At 36.5% G+C, this 15,736-nt stretch overlaps 1 protein-coding gene across 1 annotated transcript in view; it reads right to left on the bottom strand.

The window, feature by feature from the left end:
- The window catches only part of khdrbs2 (KH domain containing, RNA binding, signal transduction associated 2), a 72,747-nt gene that overhangs the window by 3,168 nt on the left and 53,843 nt on the right, over positions 1 to 15,736 (bottom strand). Inside the window, exons 5-6 of the mRNA XM_067385243.1 lie at positions 13,008 to 13,135; positions 10,760 to 10,958 (exon numbers count right to left, since the gene is read on the bottom strand). Of these exons, the coding sequence (XP_067241344.1) occupies positions 10,760 to 10,958; positions 13,008 to 13,135 (327 nt within the window). The remainder of the gene's footprint in view (positions 1 to 10,759; positions 10,959 to 13,007; positions 13,136 to 15,736) is intronic.

The following is a 15,736-nucleotide window of genomic DNA, read 5'->3' as shown; positions in this document are numbered from 1 at the left end:
TATTTTACATATTTTGTGCATGTGATCGCGTGCAAGAGAGCGTGATTCCGCTTATCCCACCTTCACTAACTGCAAGTTAATCGATAACAAATTGTGATTGGATGGTAATTTTTGTTCTATGACTAATTTGATTGGACAAAACATGCTTTTTTTTTTCTTAAGTCAGGAAACTAAAAATAGAGCTGAAATTCGGGACTGCCCCAGGAAGTATGGTCACCCTATGAAGGGATTTTGTTTGAGGAAAGATGAATTTTCATTTTATGATGCTGTATATCTACTACAGGCCAAAAAGTCTTTAGACCAGTGGTATCAAACTGCCGGCCCGCGGGCCATTTATGGCCCACCCTCCCCCTCTACCTGGCCCGCAACTAATCTCAAAAATAAAACATAATCCGGCCCGCTAAATTATTATTATTCCCTAGTTGCTACCTGACTGATATGCAAAGAAAAAGTCGCCGTTCTATGGGGGCATTTACATATTGCGTCACATAAGCGGCCGCGCCGCATTCTCCTTTCCAATGCGCTTTCGCTCCAGTGGCGTCTGTCGTTGCTATGCAACCATGAGCCGCGCTCTCAACCGCGTCACTTCTATTATGAACGCGCTTGCGTAAATTATAGTAAAAGCACTCGACTTTAAGTCACGAGCGTCGATTTAAAACCACCGAAACGCATCCGATGCAACCATTAAAAGTTACAGATGTTCAAACGGCATCTTGGACAAATGTGTCTCAGCTGTGTGAGCGCAAGCGCTGCAGGTGTCTGTCAAGAAACAGAAGAGTGTACAAATGTATTCAGGGATTGTATTTGTTCAGTACAGTGTTGTTCAGTGCAAGATTTTAATGTTATTTAAGCTAACATAAAGTAAGGGAAAATACTATAATAATGTATGTAACAATGAGAGATTTTTATTTTTTGACAAAATAAAGTTGATATATAGGCTATAGCTCCAGTTTTTTGTTTATTTCTGACCCCACGCCACAAGTGTTGCTGGTTTTGTTCCTTAATTACACATTTTTTTTATTCCATGCACCTTGTTGGATGTGAGAAGTTGCACCAGACTATTGCAATTAATAGTATTATATTAGTAAGCTATATTAGTAGTATTATATTAGTAATAGTATTATATAATTATATTACACTCTGTAACAATGAGAGAGACACTGCTGTTTACATTTAGTATGGTAAATAAAATATTTATGGTATAGGTATTAAAAACATTTTAGTAGGCCTAATGCAAGTAAATGAGAAATAATGCAAAGAATGGGCTTCCTTTTTATGCAAAATATAATGTCTTATTCTTGAAGTATAGTTTCCCTTTGAAGTTCACCTTTGTGAACCTCAAAAAAAAAAATGCTGTATATCATGCTGTTCAGTTTATTTAAACAATTTATTTTGATTCAACACCATTGTATCAGGTTTCTGGTTTTGATTCATGTTAAATTGACCTGAAACGATTACTCTTTGACTTAACTTGATGTTTTCATTGAAATAACATGTTTCAATCAAGTAAACCCAACCAGGACTAAATCAAACAGGATTTTCACTTCCCTTCATGCTTTGCAAAGGGGCTGAACTAGGAGTGTAAATGTTGAAATAAAGTGTTATTTTAAGCAGTTTTTAGGAAAATGAGAAAATGGAAAGACTTTTTTAATGTTAATGGTTCTATTATGTTGGTATTTAAAAGTTTCTGTTAAGTAATCATTTTAGGGTTACCACTGTGGTGAATTGTTGCAGTTGTGCTTGGGTTGAGGACCTGCTAACAAACTTTCAAATTACTTTAATAAGAAAGTAATCATTGTGGTAGTGCCCTGGGTTGTATTTCCCAAAAGCATTGTAAGCCTATGTTGATTGTAAAACCATTGCCACCAATGGACTTATGATCAATTTAGGCTTTACAATGTTTTTGGTTAAGGCAGTTTAGGATGAATCCAGTATCACATCTAGATTTCTAACACAGAACATCACAAAAGTTATATAAATCATAAAATTAAACAAGAAGAATTAATTGTAAAAATCAATGTATATGAAAACTATTTTTTATTTATTTATTTATTGCTTTTTATTTATTTTCCAAATTAGTTGGGCTGACACTATTAAATTAAGCTGTGCCCAACCATAGTAAATAAGTTGAATCAACCTTAATAAATCAAGTTGACCCAACGTATATACATTAAATTGGAATAACATAATTGCATAATGCTGAAATAAAGCAACTTAATCATGTGGAAATCCTTTCCATAATTTTTTCATTCAAAGAGTTATTTTTTTGAGTGTAAGGACTGAGAGGTCCCTATTAGACCACAAAATGCCATCAGAAACACTATATTGCATTGATTAAAGTACCAATCTATTAGGTAAACTCCAAAGAATTTATAAATGCAAACTCTTAAGTGTTACCATTTTGTTGTTCAGATCCTTTATTAGGCCTAATCTGTCAGAAAAACCTGGGCGAGCTATTTTGACCCTGCCTATTCCCTTTACATTAAAATTCTGCACAAGAGTCTGGTTTTATGAGTATGAAGAAGGATTAGACTAAATTAAAGTCATGGATTATGCCAGGGATTATGTTGTTCAGGAGATCTAACACACAAGTTTCCTTCTATTAGTTTTTCCTCATGCTAACAGGGTCAGGGTTCTGTCCTCTCCCAATTGACCGGTTTGTTAACATTGTCTCTTGATAGAGTGCTATGCATATCTTAAGCAGCAGAGTATAGAAGAGGCAGCATGTTTTACTATTTAATGGCATATTTCAGAATATGTCAATCACACTAATACCAACAGCTCTCTAAGGAAATACATTTTAGTAGTACAGTGAGAGGAAGTGGCTGACCTACCCATTTAATAAGGTCATTTCATCAAGAGCAGTAAGAGTAGCTTCAATTTCAACACTCATGAAAATGAAGATGTGTCCTTTTTGTCTGCTATGACATTTAATGAAAGAACAGAATAGTTCGCCAAAAAATGAAAATTCTGTCATAATTTACTCACCCTCATGTCATGTTATGATCTGTTCAATGAACTGTTTGATCCAGAAAGAAAATCAGAAAAAAAGATATGAGGGTGAGTGAACTATTCCTTTAAATCTACATAATACGCCAAAAAGAAGTTGATTTTATGAACACATAAAAAAACACATTTATACCTCTACATGACACTGCAGTGCAGATATTAAAAATATTTTGGATCTTACAGTATGCAGAGGCCTTGTACTATGCAAACATTGTGTGACCAGGATATTAGTATAATAACAAAGTGCTGTTTAAAAGGTCCTTGTGCCTGACCTTTCTGACTTTACCATGCACTTACAAGCCGCTGCGTATAATCCGAGCAAGCTCTAGTTAATGGTGCTTGATCGTTACATTTCAACACTCATTTGAAAGAGCAATTAACTCTGGTCCTATTGAGCAAGCTAACAGGAAATAAATCAAGTGGTAGAGAGCACTGCAAGAGTAATTAATACAGCAGACAGCCAAAGGTCTTCAATACTCAGCTTCATTATCAATTGACAACCACCAACACCTCTTGACAGTGACTGATCTCTGTGTGGGACGGCAACTGAATATGATTCCTCACTGGAGAGCAGCAAAAGGAAATGAATGGTTGAAAATGATTTTTGGCTGTGGCTCCGTCTGCTTATTGAATGAAGTCTCTTTGTCTACCCTTTATTTCTCAACCAATTTTTCTGGCCTAATATTTTCAGTTTGAAGTATGAGCAAACATGGGCTTTAGGCCAATCTGCAGTCTGAAATATACTGGCATCCAACAGGCCATATATCTATTTAATGGTCCGTTCTGATTGTTGCAAACGGTGAAAGAACACATAATTCTTTCATAACATAATCAAAATGGGATTTCATTGCACATCAATTTTATATAAAAGGGAAACTGCATTTCATATCATGATGTTTAGTGACTAATAGGTTTAATGATGAATTAGGTATGTTCAGTTGACAACAGTTTTTAGGAATAAGGAGAATGAAAACAGAAAGACAAGTTTCCTTCTATTAGTTATTCCTCATGCTAATAGGGTCAGGGTTCTGTCCTCGTCCACTAATTGACTAGTTTGTTAACATTACTTCTTGATAAAGTGCTATGCATATCTTAAGCAGCATGTTTTACTATTTAACTCCGCGGACCCTTATACGGGTCCGGAAATACTTCATGTTATAATGTTTATGCATCCATTTAAAAGGCTTCCCTATATGGTATCATCCCATATTTGGTATCATTTGAAAGCTTAGTATCTAAACTTTACAGAGAACACCATAAATAAGAATGTTTTTATGATACATAAAGCAGTAAAATTGAGCTTACATATGCATTGGTCCCAGACACGAATTTTCGCGTGATGATTGCGAAGAAAATTTTCTATGATTTTTTTTTTTTTTTTTTCACAAAACAGTCAAGTCATATATCACAAGAAAGCTCATGTAGTTTGTTTCATTGTGTGACAATCATAGATTGAATGAACGTCCAAAGAATCAAGCAGTGAAATATGATAAAAAAGATAAGCGTCACATTTGAACTCCGATGACTGCTTCAAACTAGCCTGACTTCGTCATACTCATATTCTAGGCAGAATGTGAGTCTGATACTGCTCCATTGCACTTGAATTATGGGGCGTGTCTTAACCGAACCAGTAAAAAACAACAACTCTGCACTCAATTGGATAGACCTACAACCAATCAGAGCAACGCAGTAAGTGACGTATGTTGAACTTGTACTTAAACTTTTGCCGAATCCCGTTGGAAGGACGGCAAACACATCTTTCCCATCGACAAATGCCTTGATTGCGGTTCTTTGTTCGTCTTTTAAAATTAATGCACTGTCGATTTCTTTTATTACAGACGTGATAGCGGAATCTAAACATCTTACTTCTACAGCTGCAGTCATCGTTGGTGAAAACTAATTCAACCCAAGCGCTCTTTGATGACGTGGGTGGTTACGTAACCGCAGATAGCCTGTACATCATCGATTAAAGCCCGCCCTGGCAATTTGATTGGCTCGGCCTTCTGGGAGCCGAGCATAATTACTCCACAATGGATCGAGTCCAGACTGAACTTTCTGTCCAAAAAATGTTGTGGGCGGGGTTCGGGCTGGCACCCAGGCTAGCTTCAAACAGCTACAAATAGACAATATATACTATAATATTTATCATTGTCATGTAATTTCAAAGGGTTTTCTGTAAAATGACACTGGGATATTGCATTTATACCACTATATATGGGTATGGTATTTAGATTTGGGTAGGCAGAAATTACATAAAGTAATATTCTTCCCTTTAAGTGCATTTGAATAACTCAGGCAAAATTCCATGAAAACCCCATGATTTATTCAGCCTCAAGCCATCCTAGGTGTATATTACTTTCTTCCGCCAGACCGCCTTCCGTATTCAACTTACAAAGAAATTGTAATGCCTCTCGCAGTCCAAAATGCTATGCTACGTCCTACGTCTACGCGTCACTTACGCTTTTTTCGTAAGTTGAATACGTAAGGCGGTAAATTTTTTTAATATAACTCAGATTTTATTAGTCTGAAAGAAGACAGTAATATACACCTAGGATGGCTTGTGTTTGCATTCATAGCATTAAGGTAAACATTCACTAGTCAACTGCTCGACCAACCTTTAGAAAATAAATAACCACAATTAGGTAGTATATTAAATAAATTTGGATCATGAGTATCATTGGAAGTAAATTCTTTGTAAAATAACTATATGAACAAGTGTAATTTTAAATTGCTTTCTGAGTTTTCCCATACATTTCCATGCAAATATGTCAATTACCATGTGTTGTTTCATATGTGGAGAAATCATCACATATTCAGGAGCACATATTTCAAGAGAACAGATTTCACAGAAACAGATTTCTTTGCTTTAGGCAAACAAAACACCAAATAATCGAATCAAGAAAAATATTGTCTGTGGCCAGGAGTCAGGTTTTAATTTATTTAAAAGAATTCAAATATCTTACTACTTACCACCTGGAAATGCAAATAATTGATATCTTTATTCATATATAATAACAGCTCACTGAATTAAGACACTTTCCACCAACTCAAGAACAACTACATGAATATTTATAGAGCTAAAATAACAATTTAGAGAATCCTGAAAGCACAGGATTTGCCTGAAAGCACAATCGTTTGCAAGTACTAAGAAGATGGCAGCAGAAATGTATGGAGGCAGCTCTGTAATAAAGTAGGACTGTTTATTGCCAAAGATCTCACAGTAGAAATATAGGAGCACTTATTACTTGTTATATAAATTTTTACAATCACCCAAATAAAAGAACTAATTCAGTAAGATGATGACAGACAAGTAGGCTATAACTTCTAACCTTCAGAAGCCGCAATTCATGTAACAGAGTAATCTGCAGTGCATTAGCGAATCATGTTACAATAATTTTTAATAGGAGTTATTTATGCATGACAAGGAGCTCCGATTCAGTAATCACTGACCAGTAAATATACTGTTGCTCACAGAAAGCATAAGGATACAAAACAATTTAACCGCCACTGCAAACCATATAGCTCATGATATTTTCACAGCAAAAGCACAAATGCTACATTTTCCTATTTTTTATGCAGCTCTCAGACCTGAAATAATATGCAGAGCCTCTAGGCATTTCACATGCTTCTCTTCAGCAGGAAATTATTAAACTTCTTCTCGAAGGTGTATGTCGTACATCTGTTTTATTAAACGAGGGAGTTCTGCATGAAGAATTCCATTTCAATAATTAGTTCACCTCAAAAATGTCAAGTCAGCGGTGTAAGCGAGCCCATTGTTAAAAAACAATTACAGCCGTGGTGAGAACCTTGTGAGAACCGTGCGAGTCAAGCCTTTTCGCAACATTCTATTCTGCATGTTGAATCGGCTCTTGCCATGTGAAGTGGTGTGTGATTGCGTGTCTAAGAGGTTTACTGTGATATCCGAGACACTCAAAGGCTTCTTTCACAGTCATTGACCCTTTTCATTTATTTATCCACACTAAGCTGGTTGTGACCTTAGAATGAATTCTGTATGCTTTTTAATTGGGTTTTTGAACAGTTTGTACGTTAAAACAGTGACTTATAGATGGAAAATGGCCGTCATGTCATTCCAAAGACTTTTGTTCATTCTCAAAACAGAAATGAAGATATTTATATATAATGTATATGCACCCATGCATAAATTAAACACTTTTTTGCATACACAGTACAAAGACCATATCAAATATGGTAAACAGATGGTGAAATTGCTAACATTTCGGTGGAATGGACTTTCAATGGTGGGACAGAAATCAGATTGCATTAAAAGTATCCTCGTTTGTCTTTCAAAGATGGACTTAAGTCTTATAGGTTTGGAAGAACTCAAGGGTGAGTGAATAAATACAATTTTCATTTTTGGAACTATCCCTTTTAAACTATCCCTTTAAATTCGGAGTAGTTTGCGCACATCCAAAATTGGGAACATGCTTGTTCAGAAAAAGTCAAAATAAAAAAAATCATCACCCTGCTTTATCTGCTCTGATGAAACGTGCATAACTTGCAATGTTTCAACTAAACAAGGTCTTTGTCAGGCAATAAGAACAACATATATTAGGGGATTTTATATTCACATAGTAAACGCTCACACCCAACAAAAGATAAGGGCAATCAGTGAACAAGCCAAACTACCCCTTTAAACACTAATGTTTTCCAACAATAATTATTGTTCTCAAACATATTTCCCCATCTGCCATTGATCAAGATAAGCACATAGCTCTGCCCCATTCTAACACCATTGGTTGAGACCCTGTTGCTATGCTTGGCTGGTCGGGATAATCAAACAAACAAAATGTTTGTTGATCCTCAGTGTTTACACTTTGCAGCATATGCAACCTACAAATGACTTATAGCTAGTCTGCATATTAAGATGGGATGGGAGAAAGTATTTTAACATCAAACAACATACAAACAACGGCCAACAGATAAGAAAAACCGGATAATTGCAAATCAACAAGCAGCTTTGAACATTATTTTAAAATGTTAGAGCACAGATATCTATCTATGTTTCTGCTAAGCCACATTCAGAGGTTTGTTTATTTTGTGGGAAGAAAAGGGGTGTCAGCTCATAGAGGAGTGTCGAACTGGTTTGTAGAAGAGCGAAAAGCCCTCTGAGAAAGCACTTGTGATCTTTGAGTAAAGCTGTTGTGCTGAGAGGGGAGGAGGAGGCAGTCTGGCACGGCTCAGCTGATGTACATAAGAGCTGTGATTAACTGGATTCAAATGCTCACCAACAAAAAGAGCAGAACATTGCCACACAACAGTGGATATTCATGTGTCTTTTATTTTATACATTTTAAACCTGGATGACAGTTACGTTTTTGTAATGAATGCAGAGAGCAAATGCATCAAAAACTGCCTGACCCTTTCTATTGAATATATATATATATATATATATATATATATATATATATATATATATATATATATATATATATATATATATATATATATATATATATATATATATATATATAGTCTAAGCCCTGTCTGTGAAACCAGGCCTCTGTTTCATTAAAGAATATAACTGGCATTGCATATTATTTTAAGGGTTTGGATAAATATACTTTACATTAATGCAGTTTTTTTTTTTTAATCAAACAAAAAATCCTCTCCAAGTTTACCAAGCTTATATATTAATAATTATTGTAATATATGAATAATGTTATATTTATTTATTTAATATAAAAAAAAAATACATCAAAAAATATTTATAAACCAACTTTCCTATAATCCTTCAATACTTTAATGGCATTCAAAACAAAAAAACTCAACTTCATATTCAAAACAGGTTTGGTCTTTGTAAATTTAGCTTAATGTAGAAGAATTTTAATTATTATGATTATGCAATCTACAGTGTTTTCATTATCTAGTATATCAGCACCAAACTTCCCAAGATTGTTTGATATTACTGTAATATAACTTTGCTGTTATGTTAATCGTGCACATGTTACGTGATTCAGAAAGATATTCAAACCTCTAAAATGATACTTATCAATGAAATGTGAATACAATTTTCAGATTCAAATCTCTCTCGCTCTATGTGTTTTATGTATATAAAATATTAAGATATACATACTCGTATACACATATTTCCACAAATGTATATATAACTTGGAACTCCCAAATTTTCTAGGGAAAAATCCCTGAGGTTGAAGATGGGCAAGGTTAGATTTCCTAGTGAATTACTCATTTCTTAGTCCACTTTCCTCTACCTGTCTACCCAAGACCCAATTACTCACAGAAATATGTCCACGTTTTCCATGTCTCCCGTAATACAGAGGCTCTCCAGCAGAACTCAATTCACGTTGGTAATGAGTCTGTACTCTAACATTTCCCCATGCAGACAGACCAATCTGCCACAGCGCTGCACATATAGGACTTTTGCATTAGGCAAAACCTCAGAGGGAATCGAATCCATGAGATATTGCTTTTTTCATTAGGTTGGAGTTTGACGTTCACTTGGCTGAGAATTTTCAAAAATAACCTTGTGCACACCTGGGTGCAAAAAGTCTGCAGTGTGGAGGTGTTGTTCTACAAATGGGGAAAAGGATCCACTATTATTTGATAATAATGATAATAATAATAATAATAATAATAATAATAATAATTTAGAATCTATAATAGTCTATAATACTGATAACCAGGGCTTGAAATTAACTTTTTTGCTCACCAGCCACTGTGGCTAGTGGTTATTCAAAGTTACTAGCCACTCAGCATTTTCACTGGCCACACTTTCGACATTGATACCATGGTGGAAAACTGCCACATAGATATTTTTAATATTATCTCATAATTTGGCAGCAGATATATTAGGCTGCTGTCACTTTATGACCTGACACACAGATCAATTATACTGTTAGTACTGAGAGGCAGCTTTATGTGCGCGCACTTTAGGTGTGATCACAAAATCACAAAAATTGCCCAATACACGCAATCCCACGCCAAAATTCAAGCCATGTAACAGCAACAATATTCAGCAGGAGCAAGTGAAACGAGTGAGCGAAGGGAGGCGGGTTTGTGTGTCAACTCTCTGTCGGAGAGATGAGAGAACGAGAAAGAGCAGCTGGTATCGTGTATCTATTCTGCGGAAATTGGAAGCGTTTCAGATATATTTCAATTTTGATTTGATATTTTTGACAAAAATGTATATATTATATATAAATTTCAACCCACCAAGGTGGCTAGTAGGAGTGATTGCATTACACTGCTGAAATCCACCTGCATTTGGCGGGTGTTAATGTCATGCCCTGCTGATATTGATAGTCAGCTACTGACCGTGATCGCCAAATTCATCACCACACCCAGATAATAGTTAATGGAGTGAGCAGATGTTTTTCTTTTTGCACCATATGGATTTTTTTTACAGTATGTCAACATTGTGGACTAACATGTGGACTAGCTTTCAGTCTGTCAGAATGGGTTCTGTCTCCACTGATTTATTCAGCCTTTGGTAAATAGAAAGGCCATTCCTGTGAGTTCTTGTCCAGTTGGATTTGATTTAAGGATTCATAAACCTTTCTTCTGTCAAGCCTTTTATTTTGTGAGTGTGTATATGTGTTTGTGTGGGTGTGTAGGCAAGACTTTCAGGACACCAATTCAACTCTAGTCATGCAGTATAACATCAGCAATTGTTTACCAAGTTCTTGGTGTATAAAATGCACCACATTTAACTAAAACACATAAACACTCCCAAAAAAATCATTGTCATTAAAAACACTGAATCTTCACTTACATAGTCATCATATGATTTGTGTGTGGCCTGCAGTAGCGAGGCTCTGTATCCAGGGGTCCCTGTAGTTCCTCTGGTCCGGGTTGCAGAGACTCCTCTGGCTAGTGTGGGTGTGGAGACGGAGGTGCGAGTGCCCACAGTTCCTCTGGGTGCTGCTGCTCCTCGTCCAGGAGGAGCGGGTGGAGCTGCCCCTCCTCGACCACTAAAAACATAAGAAAATGGAACAATATGATTTTTAGCACAATTTTTCAGTTATATATATATATATATATATATATATATATATTACACATTTATATATTTAAATAAATAATAAAATACAACAAATAATAATGTCAAGAATTTAATGCCAACTAAGAATTTAAAACTCAACTTTATATTCAAACCAGTTTGTGTCATGTACATTTAACTTTGCCAGCCACAGCAAGAATTTTTGATAATTTTCACAAAAATTTCATGGCACCCAGAATATTTGTTGAATGACTATTTGAACATGCGAAATGTCAAAAGAAAGAACAGAGCTTCTGCTTTTAAACTAACAAACAAACAAAAAAATGTTTTATTCTAACATTCTTTTTTATCAGCATTGGAATGTGGGTAAAAAAAAAACAAGATTTTGAACAAAAAGCTGAGAAAAATAATATTTTTGTCAAAGACTACATTGTGAATAAGCAATGCTTTTATCGCTTGTGTCTGCATTTTGCCTGTGTTTTGATTCCGGAGATTCTTTCAGAAGATGAGTAATAGCGCCCCTACCATATAACAGTAAAAACACGGAAAGCCAGAAAATTCTGTCAGTAGCGTTGTTTCATAAACGACAGAAAATGCCATCAATGGTGGAGAAAGAGTTAATGTGAAACAATTGTATTTCTTCTGAATATGTAATATACAGTATAGCCACTATCTAGGCAGTTCAGTAAAAGTGTTAATTTGACTGTAGTCTATCACCAAATTTACCCATAATTGACATTACTGTAATATAACTGTTCTGTGGAACCACATGCAGTGACAGCACTATGCAAAATTAGTGCAGCACAACTCCAGTGTTTACAGATGAAAAATTAGCATTTTGTGTGAAGTCATTTGCTGCAGTGCTATAATAGTGGGCTGCTGTTAGCTAGTGTTTTCATCACAGACAGCCTATTAAAGCCCTGTGAACCATGAGTTTTCAAAGCTATTGCAATATTCACTGCCTCAGCTCTTTTCTTTCACAGAATTGCTCTGGTTATACACTATAACAGTGGCAGTGAAGCATGGCATCAAAAACTGACCTGTAGAACACATTGTTTCATTCAATACAATGAGAGACAGCTTTATTTTGATCTATGGTTTTGCTCCCTTGTGCTGCTACTGTTTTTTTTTTTTGTAGGATGAATCAAGGGGTAAAGTCTGTTTCTGGAGTAATATTCGACCTGATTAGAGCTGCAACATGGCAGATGGGGTTGGCAACACGGGTGAATGGCAGATGTTTCAGTCTGTCCAGATCCACATTTTGCCTATCCAAATTCAAAGATCCTACAGAGACTAATGGCCTCATCAGTGTTGTTTTTGCCATGCTGATTTGTGGTAATGACTTCTCAGGGCACCACAAGGAGCACATCAAGGGGAAGAGGCACTTTATAGCTGGCTTTATCCGTCAGGAACGGTAAACAGAAATATCATATTTTGAATCTATTATTACTACCTGAGGTAATGCAAGCTGTCGTTGTTGTGGGAGAATCCTAGAGGGATCTTCAATGGCTCCAGCAAGCCAGAACAAGGGCGGTGTGGAATTTATGAAATAAACATTAAAGACGGTTTAAATAATGTATGATGGTATATATAAGTTATGCTTTTGATGAGAACAATTAAAGCTTCACCTGCTAACCTGATTAATAACACTGAGCCTCAAGGCACTTTCATGATCCAACAGAGCGCAGATGTTCGGGAGTGAAAATTGAGCGTCTTTTAGAGTTGTTAACAGTCAGAGTTAAAGCGTTAGAGTGAACTGGATGGCTTCGGTTTCTTTAGAAACACGGACTGAGATTTTTTTTTCTTAATAATATTTTATTATGTGATATTGTATTGTTTTAATTACATGAGATCAGATTTCTCTATCTTTAAGAAATCTTAAAAATGTCTTGTTCCTTGGAAGAAATTAAGTCATTTTTGAAACGAAACGAAGATGAATAAATTATGTCATATCTGGATGTGCTATTCGCTTAAGGTTTCCATGATTCTTCAGAGGGGTGGAGAGGTGAAGCGACTGTACCGGGTGGAGGCTGTGGAGGTCAGACGTAAGCCACGTCCTCGTGCGGTTCTTCCTCGGCTCGGGTCATCTGAACCGTTTAAATAGGAGAGCTCACGAAGCTGCTCCTGCCTGATCTCATCATTGTAATCCTGTGTGAGGAAAAAACAAACCTGCCATAAAAATACATTTATATACCAAGGAAAAGGTGTTGTATGTGCATCTCATCTGACATGCCTCTCTTCAACCACTGCAAAAAGAAATGATCCAGTTGGATGCACATCTTGCAGACACCAGCAACCGAGCTTTAAATGCATTGCCAGACAACCAGAACGTTGGCAGGGAATGTTAAATATACTGCCAGAAAGTTTTGCTGACTTCAAACAAAAAATAAGGATAAAAAATGAAACATATTTTTGCTTGTTTTTCAGATGTGGAGGACAAGAAACATTTTGCATACATACTGACAAAACAACACCATGTGACAAGCACTCCAACACACACTGAAAATATGGTGTACAATGAGGTACCGGGATGCACACATATCTTTCATTTAGAGTAAGAGGAATGGTAGAAGCAGGAGAAAAATAGAGCACTGGCTTATTAACTTTGTTTGACATCAGCTATCAGTGCATTGTTGTGAAAGAATAATTCCACTTTCTGCATTTATAAAGTCCCTCTCTCATTTGATTGAACATGACAGGGCCCTGAATCACAAAGACGATTACAGAGTGGATAGCGCTTATTTTATTATCATGTCGCTGCCACAGGCAGATAAACAGAGCCTCATTTCCACCAGCCACTTATTTCCCTTCCTGTTTGGCACAACAGCTGTGTACAGGCAAATATCAGACTTGGCAGCTAAAGGAGAGTGGCCTTTCCACGGAGGTATGCTCAACAATCAATAAAGACTGCATTAGAGCTGCTTCTGTGTCCACTAAATGGACATTGTTATAAAATAAAAGTTTATAAAATATATACTAAAATATATAAAAATAAACTTTTGAAGCGACTCCCATGCCGGAGACCCAGGTTTGAGTACAACCTGAGGTTACATTGGTGCCGTGACCCGGATGGGAGTGAGGTTTAGGGGGTCGAGTGTCACGGAGGCCAGCTAGTAGTCTCTGTGCGAGTAGACCTCACTCCTCTGATCTCAAGAGATACTCTAGTGATTGACGCTAGGGATTGCAACCTTTAGCCTCCTTGTTAGAGCGTCCGACTTCCACGCCGGAAACCTAGGTTCGAGGCCCGTGCAGAGCGGGGCGGGCAGGACCTGGTTAGAGGGGTTACAAGTTTGTATGAACTAAAGCACTACATAAATATCCATCCACTGTTGTTGACCAAGCAGCCACAGTGCTAAATGGTAAAACTTTTGGAAATAGGACGAATGAGACAAGGGGGCGATCAGTCCACACAGTCCTCTGAAGATCATCTTAGTAGCTACAGAGACAATCACCAAAGAAATCCAAGACCCAGGAATTTTGATAGCTTCTGTACCGAGTTGAAAGGTGGGAGGTGTGGGTAAGTAAGGTGAAGTGTGTGGAGATTGTGCTTGGATCAGCACTAGCTAGGTTTTCCCTGTTGCCACGGCAGCCTGTGTCGTAGCACCTAAACAGTCTGACTGCATTCCTTGCCTTGAGAAATTAGGGCAACAGACAGATAGAAATGTATTTTATACTCATGAGATGTAATGAGCATTCTGATGGATTCATTATGTAGAGTGTCTCATGGTGAAGCTAATTATGTTCTGAATCAGATTTAATAAGAGCGTTAATGCATTGATTCAGGATATAAACAGGGAGTCTTAGAAACACCAAGTCAAATTGTGGACAGTCAGCCGGTCAAGCTGGAAAAAACAGAAAGAACTTGTTTTTGCTTCTCAGTCTCCATATGAGTCTCTACATCATCTCTGTATTAATGGTATATGAAAAAGACTTCCTCCTACAAAATCTACCCAGTTTCCCTCTTAATGAGACTACAGTCAATAGACATACAGTGTTGCAGCTGAGGAAAACCCACTCACACCTACTAAAGATGCTGCGTTTTGCATGATTCACTCTTTTCCTGTGGCGATGTGTGAGGTTGCGTAATCGTATTCACATAATGGGCTTTCTGTAGGCCTTATCAACAAAGGCTTGGGCCTATCAGTAGTCTAGGATGCTTTGTATGTTTCTTTTTTTAAAGACACATTTATACTATGTTAACCACAGCTAAACTGGAATTATAAAATTCATTCAATGGAACTTCACAATTCATAGTGGGATTTAAGCCAGAGCTACATGTATTCTGTGTGCAGCTTTATTGTATGAGAATGATATAGATTTACAAGCAAATCATCCTTAAAGTCTTTATGGTCTATCGTCTAAACTAGACAATAAAATGTTTGAAGTGATTAACTGAAATTACACCATATGGCCAAAAGCACCCGGACAAGCACACATTTAATGCCGCATTAAATGTGGCAGTAGAGAAATGTTACAAAATATTTCAATTTCAAATGAATGTAGTTCTTTTGAACTGTCTATTCATCAAATAACCATTACAAATGGTTTCCACAAAAATATTAAGCAGCTCAACGGTTTTCAATATTGATAATAATAAAAAAATGTTACGTATTAGAATGCATATTAGAATGATTTTTGAAGGAGTAATGGCTGCTGAAAATTTAACTTTGTCATCACAAGAATGAATTACATTGCAAAATATATGACATCAGAAAAAGGTACACCATGTAACTTTTGGCGCTTTAGCGG

The sequence above is a fragment of the Chanodichthys erythropterus genome, chromosome 5 (assembly GCF_024489055.1).
Source record: "Chanodichthys erythropterus isolate Z2021 chromosome 5, ASM2448905v1, whole genome shotgun sequence".
NCBI classification, from domain to species: Eukaryota; Metazoa; Chordata; class Actinopteri; order Cypriniformes; family Xenocyprididae; genus Chanodichthys; species Chanodichthys erythropterus.
Note: the sequence above shows the minus strand (reverse complement) of the source record. Positions and strands in the feature narration are given on the sequence as shown.